We start from the raw sequence: 12744 nt of genomic DNA on the forward strand, positions 1-12744 counted from the left end.
GTTGGCAGGTCATGTTGCAGTTGTATAGAACTTTGGTTTGACCACATTTGGAGTACTGTGTACAGTTCTGGTCGCCACATTACCAAAAGGATGCGGATGCTTTGGAGATTCACCAGGATGTTGCCTGGTATGGAGGGTGCTAGCTATGAAGAGAGGTTGAGTAGATTAGGATTATTTTCATTAGAAAGACGGAGATTAAGGGGGGGGGGGAACCTGATTGAGGTCTACAAAATCATGAGCGGTAGAGAGAGGGTGGATAGCAAGAAGCTTTTTCCAGCTATCCCATTTCCAGCTTTCCCACACCAATGTGACCCACACCTTGCAATGCATGGAAAGTTCTTTACACAGAGGGTGGTGGGTGCCTGGAACGCGTTGCCAGTGGAGGTGGTAGGTGCAGACACGTTAGCGTCTTTTAAGATATATTTGGACAGGTACATGGATGGGTAGGGAGCAAATGGACACAGACCCTTAGAAAATAGATGACAGGTTAGACAGAGGATCTTGATTGGCGCAGGCTTGGAGGGCCAAAGGCCCTGTTCCTATGCTGTAATTTTCTTTGTTCTTTGACTGTGGGCCACAAAGACAGGAGAGGCTTCTCACTGGAAGCACAATTCCAGCACTGTGGGTCGAAGGGCCTGTACTGTGCTGCACAGTTCTTTGAGAACACCAAACTGCAGTTTAACAACAGACAGATGGAGCATCATCTGCAGCTTCCAAAAATAAAAACTACCCTCTGAGCGAGACAGGAAACTTCTGCTGGCCCATGTGAAATCAGACCTCTCACTGACATCCACACCAAGGTAGATTGGGGGTTGCCTCTGCCCCAGCCTGGGGAGTGTTTGATGGAAACAGGGTCAGGAGAAATTTATTTTTTTCCTATTCATTTTGTGGGAAGTGGACATTGCTGGCTGGCCAGCATTTCTTGCCCATCCCTAGTTGCCCTTGAGAAGGTGGTGGTGAGCTGCCTTCTTGAACCGCTGCAGTCCTCCTGCTGTGGATTGACCCACAATGCTATTAGGGAGGGAATTCCAGGATTTTGACCCAGCAACAGTGAAGGAACAGCGATATATTTCCAAGTCAGGATGGTGAGTGACTTGGAGAGGAACTTGGAGGTGATGATGTTCCCATACATCTGCTGCCCTTGTCCTTCTAGATGGAAGTGGTCTTGAGTTTGAAAGGTTCTGTCTGAGGATCTTTGGTGGATTTCTGCAGCACATCTTGTAAACGTACACACTGCTGCTACTGAGCATCGATGGTGGAGGGAGTGAATGCGGGTAGATGTAGGCCAATCAAACAGACTACTTTCTCCTGGATGGTATTGAGCTGCTTGAGTGTTGTTTGGGCTGCACTCATTCAGGCAAGTGGGGAGTATTCCATCACACTCCTGACTTGTGCCTTGTAGATGGTGGACAGGCTTGAAGGAGTCAGGAAGTGAATTACTCACCTCAGTATTCCCAGATTCAGACCTGCTCTTGTAGCCACTCTGTTAATGTGGTGAGTCCAGTTGAGTTTCTGGTCAATGATAACCCCCCAGGATGTTGATAGTGGGGAGATTCAGTAATGGTAACACCATTGAATGTCAAGGGGCAATGGTCAGATTGTCTCTTATTGCTGATGGCCATTGCCTGGCATTTGTGTGGCACAAATGTCACTTGCCACTTATCAGCCCAAGCCTGGATACCATCCAGATCTTGTTTCATGCAAACACATGAAAAGAGTCGAGGGAGTGTTACTCTGTACCTAATCCCATTGTATCCCTCTCCTGGGAGTGTTTGATGGGAACAGTGCACAGGCAGCTTTATTCTATACAAAACCTCATATAGTCCCTGACCCGGGAGTGAGGGGGGGGGGGGGGCGCGGTGGAGAGATGACAATGTAGAAATGTAGAGGGAGCTTTACTCTGTATCTAACCCCGTGCTGTCCCTGTCCTGGGAGTGTTGATAGAGGACAGTGAAAAGTAACATTGGTTCACTGCAGTCAGGTCTCATTCCTTCCTTCACTCCATGACCACCACCAGGAACACAGAGCTTGGAATTTGGAAAAGATCAGATGCACTGGAATGAAAGACTCATACTGCAACGGTAGTGCCTAATCCTCTGTGCCTGGAGGCCTGGGTTCAAACCCCACCTGCTCCACAGGTGTGGCGTAACGTCTCTGAACAGATTGCTTAAAGACATCGAAAACAAATACTCAGTAAAGAATCAACAAAATGTGGGTCAGCTACATTCAGTCAGCTGCCCCTCATTAACAGGAGCTAACTGAAACAAAGACAGGAAGTGGAAAGGACAAAATCAGTCTGTTTCACTTAAAGTATCCCCAAACTAGTCCCTCTCTCCCCATTACCCCGTATCAATCCCAAAATAATCCCACTGCCCCACTCTCTCCCCACAGCCCTGTATCAATCCCCAAACTAATCCCACTGCCCCACCCTCCCCATAGCCCTGTATCAATCCCCAAAATAATCCCACTGCCCCACCCTCTCCCCATAGCCCTGTATCAATCCCCAAAATAATCCCACTGCCCCACCCTCTCCCCATAGCCCTGTATCAATCCCCAAAATAATCCCACTGCCCCACCCTCTCCCCATAGCCCTGTATCAATCCCCAAAATAATCCCACTGCCCCACTCTCTCCCCATAGCCCTGTATCAATCCCCAAACTAATCCCACTGCCCTGGTCTCTCCCCATAGCCCTGTATCAATCCCAAATTAATTTCACTGACTCTCTTCCTCTCCTCACAACCCTGCATCAATCCTCAAACTATAAATTTCACCTCTGCTCCTGATACTACTCTCAGCTGCATCCGCGCTTTTTGTACCTTTATTGCTCTTCCCTACAGAAGGCGTTGTAAACTGTTCCTAGAATGCTAACAATCCAAACTGGGTTGCCTGCAACGTTGATCTTTAATAGTGCCTGAATGTTATGAACCATCTCAATCTCACAGCAGTGTCAGACTCAAGCCAATGAGTGAGGCACAAACAGCATGTTGGCACTTGCAGGGTGATGAGGGCTTCTGGGGGGTTAGGCCATCTCGGAGAAGAAACTTCCGAATCTATGGAGGATGGTTTTACAATACAGTGACAGGCTTTGGTCAGACGAGCAGTTCACCATCTACAAAAGTGATGCAGGGGACCAGGAATAGTTATTTTACAGGTGAGGGTGGGAACTGGTCCCAGGGTGGTCGCCCGAATTGGACAGTGTGGCGGCTCAATGGTTAGCACTGCTGCCTCAGGGGCCCGGGTTCGATTCCGGCCTCGGGTGACTGTCTGTGTGGGGTCCGCACACTCCACCCCGTGTCTGCGTGGGGTTTCCTCCCACTGTCCAAACATGCGCAGGTTAGGTTGAATTGGCTGTGGAAAGCAGACGGTTGAGGTAGGGGCGTGGGTCAGGCTGGGGTGCTCTTCAGAGGGTTGTTGTGGACTTGACAGGTCGAATGGGGAGGTGGGGTTGGAGGGAGGGGGCGGCGAGGGAGGATGGGAGCAGAGGACAGAGAAGAGAGGGGACGGGTTGGGGGAAGGTGCAGAGTGAGAGGCAGGCAGGGGCGTCCTGCTGGAGTTTACACTGAAGGATAAAGAGGGAATTTAGTGAAAGTAATCGGAATCTTTTCCCACGTAATGGCTGAGTGATAGCCGTGATTAATGGGTGGAAGGACAAATAGGTACACACATCCCAGGCCCAGGCTCCACACCAAACAGCACGCCCATCCAAACTGGACGCACTGTTACTGCCTTCACTCCCCGGTTAACACACTCCCCTCTTCGGCCGGAACCTCAGGCAGGGGTTAAGCTGTTGATACAGCCAACCTGAGGAGCAGGCACTCAGCACCGTGTCTCTGAGCTCGGAGCACCGAACTCAAGTCCCACTGCAGCACTTAATCTCAACCCTCCCCAACTGCTAACCTGCTTGGTGCTGCCAAACAGGTTGAATAGCTGATCTCCCAACACCGCCCCCTCTCCCCCCCCCCCCCCCCCCCCAGAGCATGAGTGACTCCTGACCACTCAAAAGCGATGAGGCGGACCTGGAGCCTCCATCTCTCTCGAGTTGAGCTACATTTTGATGCGCAAGTTGGGAATACCCCTCCCAGCAAGATGCAGGGTCATCTTTACCTGTATCTAGTATGGAGGAGAGGATCTAAACCTACCCAGGCCAAAGGCTATGGGGCGAAGGTGGAGCCCTGGGGACAGACCCCCAGTGAGCGAGGGTGATGGAACGACCCCATTGGGAAACATCGCTCTCGAATTCACAGCCATCCGAAAGGGTTGGGGATGGGGGACAAATGCGTCCATTCACCATTACCACCCCCCAAACTCAGTGACCAGTCCCATACTTGCCTCTTGGCTTATCGCCAATGAAACTACCAGGACAGTAATGCCCTGTCCATACTGTCCAGCTCAGGTCTCTCTCTCTCTCTCTCCACCCACCACACAGATCGCTCCCTTGACCCCCAAATCCTCCTTCTCCCCTCTTCCCCCCCCCCCCCCTGCCCTGGCAACCACAGGGATATCTCCCTTGACACCCAATCCCCCACCCCCCCAGCAACCACAGGGATATCTCCCCTGACACCCAATCCCTGCCCCCCAACCACAGAGATCTCTCCCCTGACCACTCAATCCCCAACCACACAGATCTCTTCTGACCCTCACCCCTCTATTTTACAAACCCTGGATGGCAGAAGAGGTTACAGAGGGACAACTCTAGAGGCAGGGTGGTAGGTCACAAGTACAACCATGTTTTTAATGGGGTTGCAGGCTCATGTGGTCGAATGGCCTCCTCCTGCTGCAGGAAGCACAGAGGATGGAGGCAGCCATTCGATCGCAGGAGCCTGCTACCCCATCAAAAACACGCTTGCACCTGATCCCTCCCACGCTGCCTCTGGAATGCTCCCTCTGTAACCATCCCTACTACACTTGAAGCCTCTCTGAACGATCCCGGAGCTCGGGGTTAGGGTGGGGAGGCTTTCTCCCAGCATGTTGGTGGGGGTGTGTGTATTGGGCGGGGGGGGGGGGCTTTCTCCCAGCATGTTGATGGGGAAGGGGTGTGTATGTGGGGAGCTTTCTCCCAATATGTTGGAGGGGTGGGTGTGTGTGTGTGTGTGTGTGTGTGTGTGTGTGTGTGTGTGTGTGTCTCTTTCTTCCAGCATGTTAAGGGGGTGTGTGTGTGTGTGTACGGGCTTTGTCCCAGCATGTTGGGGCGGGGGGGGGGGGTGCAAACAATAACTGGGAGGAGGCGGCACTCACCTTTCAGGAGGGGCAGCGGGGTCAGCTCCACCTGACTGCTCTGGTACCGGAACTGGGATGAACCGTGTGACCGGCGCTGCCTGGCCCGGCGCACGGACTTCCTGCTGAAACCGTCCACCTTTTCCGCCGCCGTCACCGGCGAAGTAACCTTGGGCTCCATCGGGAAACGTCCAGGGAAAGAAAAAGGTGGCGGCGGGGGGGGTGGGGAACGCGTCCTACAGGAGCAACCACAGTCGAGCCTCGCACACACCACGGCCCTTCTCCCCCCCACCCCCCACCTTCACCGACCGGGAACTGACAGTCTCAGGCTCGCTGTTCACTCCCCGACCGATCCCATTCCCAGCTTCCGGGGTGGGGGGCGGGAAACGAGCGAAGTAGCAGCCCAAACGTCTAGGAAGGGATGAAATTCCGCAGCACCAGCCTCTCCGCAGCTACTTCCTCCCGCGGGGAATCAGCAGGGACCACCCGTCCCCTCCGGCGATCCCAAACTCCACACCGAAAAATTCCGGCGCTCCCAATTTCCTGGCGGCTCGAGATTCCAAGCGGAGGTGTCAGCTTTCCCGACTTCTGGGGCGATTCAAAACTCCAGAAGGTTTCAGCCCTCCCAATTTCCTGGTGATCCGAGATTCCACAAAAGATTTCTAAAGTTCAATTTTCATCCCGAAATCCCCCTCCTCTGCTCTCTCTCTCTCTCTTTCCACACTGGGATTTACCGCCAGCTTGGGAATGATTTTGGAAGGAATGCAGCCGGAGGTTCTTCCTGATTGCACGTTTACTTAGTTCCCCCCTTTTTCAGACAATTCTCTGCTCCCTCGCTCTCAGCCTGTTCCAGACACTGCGTCCTCCTGCAATTCCCACTTTCTAGTCACCAAGAGGGGGTCCCAGACTTCACGATTCCCCGATGCTGTCACTGGGATCTTGTTCCTGGAGTGGTGATGACTCTCCCAGTGTCGATCCTTCCACAGATCTTGAAAATATACTGGATCAGTATTCCCAGTCCTTACACTTGGGACTAGCTCAAGATCCTCAGACCCATCGCCAAGATTAGCAAAACAGTCCCACTCCCGCTGCTGCAATTCGCTCAGTATTCCCAGTCTGGTAGTTAGGATTAGTTTGGTATTCCCAAGGCCTACTGCTGACATTAACACAAACTTCTCACATATGTAGTCTGGGATTAAGTAAATCTCCCCTCTATTAGTTCAATATTCCCAGTCTTCCAGCTGTCAGTAGCCAATAGTAGGAATGGGACTTGGTATCCCAGTCCTGCAGCCTAGGGAAGGGAAAGGTGGGAAACGGGCACAGTATTCCCAGATCTGGATCAACGGGGAAAACAGAGTTTGGTATTCCCAGTCCTCCAGCCAGTCTCAGTATTCCTTGTCCTCTTGGGGGATATGGAGTTCAGTATTCCCAATATTCCTCCAGCAGTCAGGCTCGGTATTCCCAGCCTTCTAGCAACCAGGCTCAGCATTCCCCGCCCTCCTCTGGCAGCTGGGTTCAGTATTGCCAGTTCTGGGATGTGGGGTCCAGTCCTTCAGCCCGGCTCAGTACTCCTAGTCCTCCTGGGGTCTGGGTTCAGTATTCCTAGAGCTTCTTCAGCAGCTGGGCGCAGTATTCCCAGTCCTCCTCCAGCAGCCAGGCTCGGTATTCCCGGTCCTCCAGCCACGCTCAGTATTCGCAGTCCTCCAGCAGCAGCTGGGTTCAGTATTCCCAGACCTCTTGGATTACAGGTCTTGGTATTCCCAGTGCTCCTCCAGCCAGACTCGGTATTCCCAGGCCTCTCGGGATATAGGTCTCGGTATTCCCAGTCCTCCTCCTCCAGCCAGGCTCAGTCCTCCCAGGTTGCAGGCGACATTCCCGGTTTGGTGCCTCTGTTCCAAAGGGACAGGGAAGCTTGGGCGGTGCGATGTATCCAGGCCCCTGTCTTTCTCTGATCCCTCCTCAATACAATGCAGCCCAGTGTGGCCTCAGTATATCTGTACACGGGGAAGGGGAATCTATCCAGGCCCCTGTCTATCTCCCTGCTAGATACAATGTAACACACTGTTACCCTCACTGTATCTATTCCCCGAGCCAGGGATGAGAAATCGGTCCAGGCCCCCTCCTCGATACAGTGTAGCACTGCAGCCTCGCGCTGACACAATGTAACCTCTCCCCCCCCCGCCCACACCACATGACACACTTGCCCGCCCTACCATTGGCCCGCTATATCCGGCACCTGCGTCACTGCATCCGAATGACCTCATCGGCAGCCGGTGCACAGGCGCAGAGGGTGCGCCGCTATACCTGCTGGGAGATGTAGTTCTCCTCTCCCCTGGCTCGCATTGGCTATTTCAAGGTAAGGAGGGAGGGAGTTAAGGGGCCTCTATTTGGCTACACACACCTTGAAACACATATATTAAAGCAGAAACGTTTTAAAATATACACAACATTAAAGCATATGCCGTCAAAACACACACACATGAAAATATATACACCTTAACAGACTCAAAAAAATCTATATTCCCTAAAACCAACAAAGCATTAAAACAGATACACACATGTACACCTTGAATCATACAAATCAGACTTACAGAGGTCTACTGCACTGAAAATTGTCCTCCAGCCCATTGGTTCTGTGCTAATCAAAAACGACCACTTAATCCCATTTTTCAACACTTGGCCCGTAGCCTTCTATATCTTGGCATTACAATTACACATCTAAATAGTTCATTCAATGTGATGAGAGTTTGTGTCGCTCCTTCCCCTACACGCAGTGAGCTCCAGATTCCCACCACCCACCAGGTGAAAACTTTTGTCCTCATATCCCCTCTACATTCTGGTCCCATCTTAAATTTCTGTCCCCTGGTCATTGATCCTCCCAACAATGGGAAAAAGTTTCTTCCTGTCTACACTCTTCATAATTTTATATGTCTCAAACATGTTAAAACACAGACATACTTTCTCAGTTCCCCAAATGTTCAAAACCTCCAGCAGATAAAAATCAGATGAGGAGGAGCAGTGAGCCCAAACTTCATAGATTTTGATTGCTTTTTACCTTCTGATGGGGTTTCTGTTATTCATGATGGGAATTAGGTGCAGTTGTCCTTCAATGCTTCCCACTCCAGGTCTGAAGCAGTAAGAACTGGGGAAGCGGGAAGGTGTGTGTGTATTTGAGTTGTATAAAATTATGAAGACCATAGACAGGAAGAAACTTGAAGGATCAATGATCAGGGGACAGAGATTTAAGATGGGACCAGAATTTAGAAGGGATGTGAGGACAAACTTTTTCACCTGGAGGGTGGTGGGAATCTGGAACTCACTGGATGTAGGGTACAAATACAACACTTAAAAGGCACCTGGATGGGTATTTGAATAGATATAGTAAGGACTGCCAATGCTGGAGTCAGAGGTAACAGAGTGTGGAGCTGAAGGAACACAGCAGGCCAGGCAGCATCAGAGGAACAGGAAATGGGGGCTCCCACCTGTCTGCGCCTCACACCTCACCGACCAACCCCTACCGTTGCCTACGTGCACTCACTATCATCACCCCACCTACATTCCCCAGCCCCACCCCTCCTCTCTATTTATTTAAGAGCCCCATATCCCTTCCCTATTACTGAAGAAGGGTCACAACCTGAAACATCAGCTTTCCTGCTCCTCTGATGCTGCCAGGCCTGCTGTGTTCATCCAGCTCCACACCGTGCTATATCTGGGTACATGAATAGGAAGGTTTAGAGGGCTATGGGCCAAATGCTGGCAAATGGGACTGGATTAATTTAGAATATCTGGTCGGCATGGATGAGTTTGACTGAAGGGTCTGTTTCCACACTGTATATCTTTATGACTCTATGGCAGGAGACTGGCACAAGGTTATGGAACAGGTGTAGGCACAATGGGCCGAGGGGCCGCCTCCTATGCCACAGCAATTCTATACAGGCTCTGGTATGACAGGTATGTTCATTTCCAACTCATTACCGAGGCTTAGCTCGTACTGTCCCTGTGTGAATGAGATGAAATTTCTGTGGTACTCATCCTCCCACCGCAGGATGCCTCTCAGCCGTTTTCTTTGTTTTAAATTGGCAGCCATCAGCCATCCTGCCCTTGGGGACATGTCTCTGCTTTGGCTTCTCCATGCGCTGAGCAGGTCGATCCTCTGCAGTGCATCCTGTAGACGGTGCACACTGCTGCTACTGAAGGTCAGTGGCAGAGGGAGTGGATGTTTGTGGATGAGGCGGCTTTGTCCTGGATGATATCGAGCTTCTTGAATGTTGTTGGGGCTGCACCCATCCAGGGGGCAAGTGGGGAGTACTCCCTCACACTTCTGACATACCTAGTAGATGTTAAACAGGCTTTGGGGAGAGTCAGGAGGTGAGTTACTCGCTGCGGTATTCCCAGCCTCTGACCTGCTGTTTAGCCACTATATCGAAATGGCGACTCCAGTTACATTTCTGGTCAATGGTAACCACCTGGATGTTGCCTGGCCTGGGGCAATTCAGCGACTGGGAGAGGCTGGCTAAGCTGGGATTGTTTTTGTTACAGCACAGAAGGCTGGAGTTAGGAGATCTGATTGAGGTGTACAAGATTGTAAGGGGCTTAGAACTGCCCTTAGTCAGGGGTCAATACTGGGGTCAGTTTTAAGGTAAGGGGCAGGATATTAAGAGGAGGTCTGAGGATTATTTTCACAACTCACCCACCTGAAAAGGGGTAGAGGGGCGGGAAACCTCAAGACATTTAAGAATTTGACCTCCTGCTGTATTTGCAAGGATGTCACTGAGACTGGAAGGTTTGAGTTATAAGGAGTGACTGGATCGGCTGGGACCTTCATTCCCTGGAGCATGGGGGATAAGGGGGTGACGTTATAGAGGTCTGTAGAATCATGAGGGGCAAGGATATGATGAATAGCCAATATCTTATTCCCAGGGTAGGGGAGTCCAAAATTAGAGGGCACAGGTTTAAGGTGAGAAAGTAATCATATAGAACGGACCTGAGAGAGCAACTTCTTCACACAAAAGGGTATGTGGAATGAGCTGCCACAAGAAGTGATAGAGGTGGTTACAAATACATTTAAAGGACATTTAGGTAGGTGCATGGATGGGAAATGTTCAGACGAATATGGGCCAAATGCAGGTATATGTGACTATTTCAGTTTAGGGAACCTGGTCAGCAAGAAGGGCCTGCTTCCATGCTGTATCCCTCTGTGACTGTAAGTATTTAGAGAGGTATCAGAGTGTACAAGGCTCAGGGCCAAGTGCTGGTGACTGATGCAGGCACGATGGGTGAAGGGCCTCATTCAGTGTTTGTAAAAACTCTCCAGGACTTGATCGTCCACCCTATGAGAAAAGAAATTCCTCCTTGTCTCCGTTCCAAATGGGAGACGATTGGGCCTGGATTTTTTGCTGAGTTGGGATGATTGGAGTCATGGCTGAGGGAGGGGAGGGAAGGGCTGCTGATTTCTCATGGATTTCTCGCTCCCTTTCCGATTTCTGGGAGCTGTCTTTTTAAAGGATAGGGGCTGGTTTGGGTCACACACCCATAGCTGGTTCCACTATGGAGATTGGTAGGGCCTACAGAATGAATCAGGCCAGCTTCTCAAGGGGTGTTTGGTGATCCCTGGCCCCTCAGAGGTATTGTGAGGGCAGTCAGTACATGCAACCACAGGCCCCATGTCACAGTGTGCCTCTCTACCCACCTCCTTGTTGCTCACAATGCACCCCCATACACTCCTCCACAGCCCCTCACTCTACACCCATCCTCTTGCCAGGCTGAACAACTCTGCCCAGTCTCTGTGCATCCTCCTATCCCCCTATGTTAAGGTGTTCGTTATTCATTCACGGAATGTGGGCATCGCTGGCTGGCCCAGCATTTATTTGTAGAATCCTTACAGCAGGCCATTCAGCCCATCAAATCCACACCTACCCTCCAAACAGGATCCCACCCAGATCTAACCTTCTACCGAATCTCTGTAACACTGCATTTCCCAAACTAATCCACCTAGCCTACACATCCCTGGACACAACAGGCAATTTATCATTACCAATCCACCTAAGCAGCACATCCTTGGACTGTGAGAAGAAACTGGAGCACCCAGAGGAAACCCATATAGATACGGGGAGAATGTGCAAACTCCACAGTCAACTGAGGCTAGAATCAAACCCAGGTCCCTAGTGCTGTGAGGCAGCAGCACTAACCAATGAGCCACATAAGAACATAAGAACTAGGAGCAGGAGTAGGCCATTCGGCCCTTCGAGCCTGCTCTACCATTCAATAAGATCATGGCTGATCTTTTCGTGGACTCGGATCCACTTATCCGTGCTCTCACCGTATCCCTTAATTCCTTTATTGTTCCAAAAAAAATCTACCTTAGCTTTAAAAATGTTTACTGAAGTAACGTCAACTACTTCATTGGGCAAGGAATTCCACAGATTAACAACTCTCTGGGTGAAGAAGTTCTTTATCGATTCAGTCCTAAATCTGCTCCCTCTAATCTTGAGACTATGCCCTCTTGACCTAGCTTCACCTGCCAGTGGGAACATCCTCTCTACTTCTATCTTATCTATTCCCTTCATAATTTTATATGTTTCTATAAGATTCCCCCCCCCCCCAATCTTCTGAATTCCAATGAATATAATCCCAATCTACTCAGTCTCTCCTCATAAACCAACCCCCTCAACTCTGGAGTCAACCTCGTGAACCTCCTCTGTACCCCCTCCAGTGCCAGTACATCCTTCCTCAAGTAAGGAGACCAAAACTGCACACAGTACTCCAGGTGTTAAGGATGAGATCGTTCAGGATGAGATTTCTAAATTCTTGGAAGTGCAGGATTGGATTAGAACAAGTCAGCATGGATTTAGTAAGGGGAGGTCATGCCTGACACACCTGTTAGAATTCTTTGAAGAGATAACAAGTAGGTTAGACCAGGGAAACCCAACGGATGTTATCTATCTAGACTTCTAAAAGGCCTTTTATAAGGTGCCTCACAGGAGGCTGCTGAGTAAGGTGAGCTACTGGCTTGGACTGAGGATTGGCTGTCTGACAGAAGGCAGAGAGTTGGAATAAAAGGCTGTTTGTATGAATGGAAACCGGTGACAAGTGGTGTCCCGCAGGGTTCGGTGTTGGGGCTGCAGCTGTTCACCTTATATATTAATGATCTGGATGAAGGGCCTGGGGGCATTCTGGTGAAGTTTGCCGATGATACGAAGATAGGTGGACAGGCAGGTAGTACTGAGGAGGTGGGGAAGCTGCAGAAAGATTTAGACAATTTAGGAGAGTGGTCCAGGAAATGGCTGATGAAATTCAATGTGAGCAAATATGAAGTCTTGCACTTTGGGAAAAAGAATATAGGCATGGACTATTTTCTAAATGGTGAGAAAATTCATAAAGCTGAAGTACAAAGGGATCTGGGAGTGTTAGTCCAGGATTCTCTAAAGGTTAACTTGCAGGTAGAGTCCGTGATTAAGAAAGCAAATGTAATGTTGTCGTTTATCTCTTAAAGGTTGGAATATAAAAGCAGTGATGTGATCTTGAGACTT

At 50.4% G+C, this 12744-nt stretch overlaps 1 protein-coding gene across 1 annotated transcript in view; it reads right to left on the reverse strand.

Annotated features, from left to right (window-relative positions):
• ppp2r5b (protein phosphatase 2, regulatory subunit B', beta) overlaps window positions 1-7387 on the reverse strand; it is a 41207-nt gene extending 33820 nt beyond the window's left edge. The window contains exon 1 of the mRNA XM_059641499.1: window positions 5237-7387. Coding sequence (XP_059497482.1) covers window positions 5237-5396 — 160 coding nt within the window. The 5' untranslated portion in view covers window positions 5397-7387. The remainder of the gene's footprint in view (window positions 1-5236) is intronic.
• Between the last annotated feature and the right edge of the window lie 5357 nt (window positions 7388-12744).

Source organism: Stegostoma tigrinum, chromosome 42 (assembly GCF_030684315.1).
Source record: "Stegostoma tigrinum isolate sSteTig4 chromosome 42, sSteTig4.hap1, whole genome shotgun sequence".
NCBI lineage: Eukaryota > Metazoa > Chordata > Chondrichthyes > Orectolobiformes > Stegostomatidae > Stegostoma > Stegostoma tigrinum.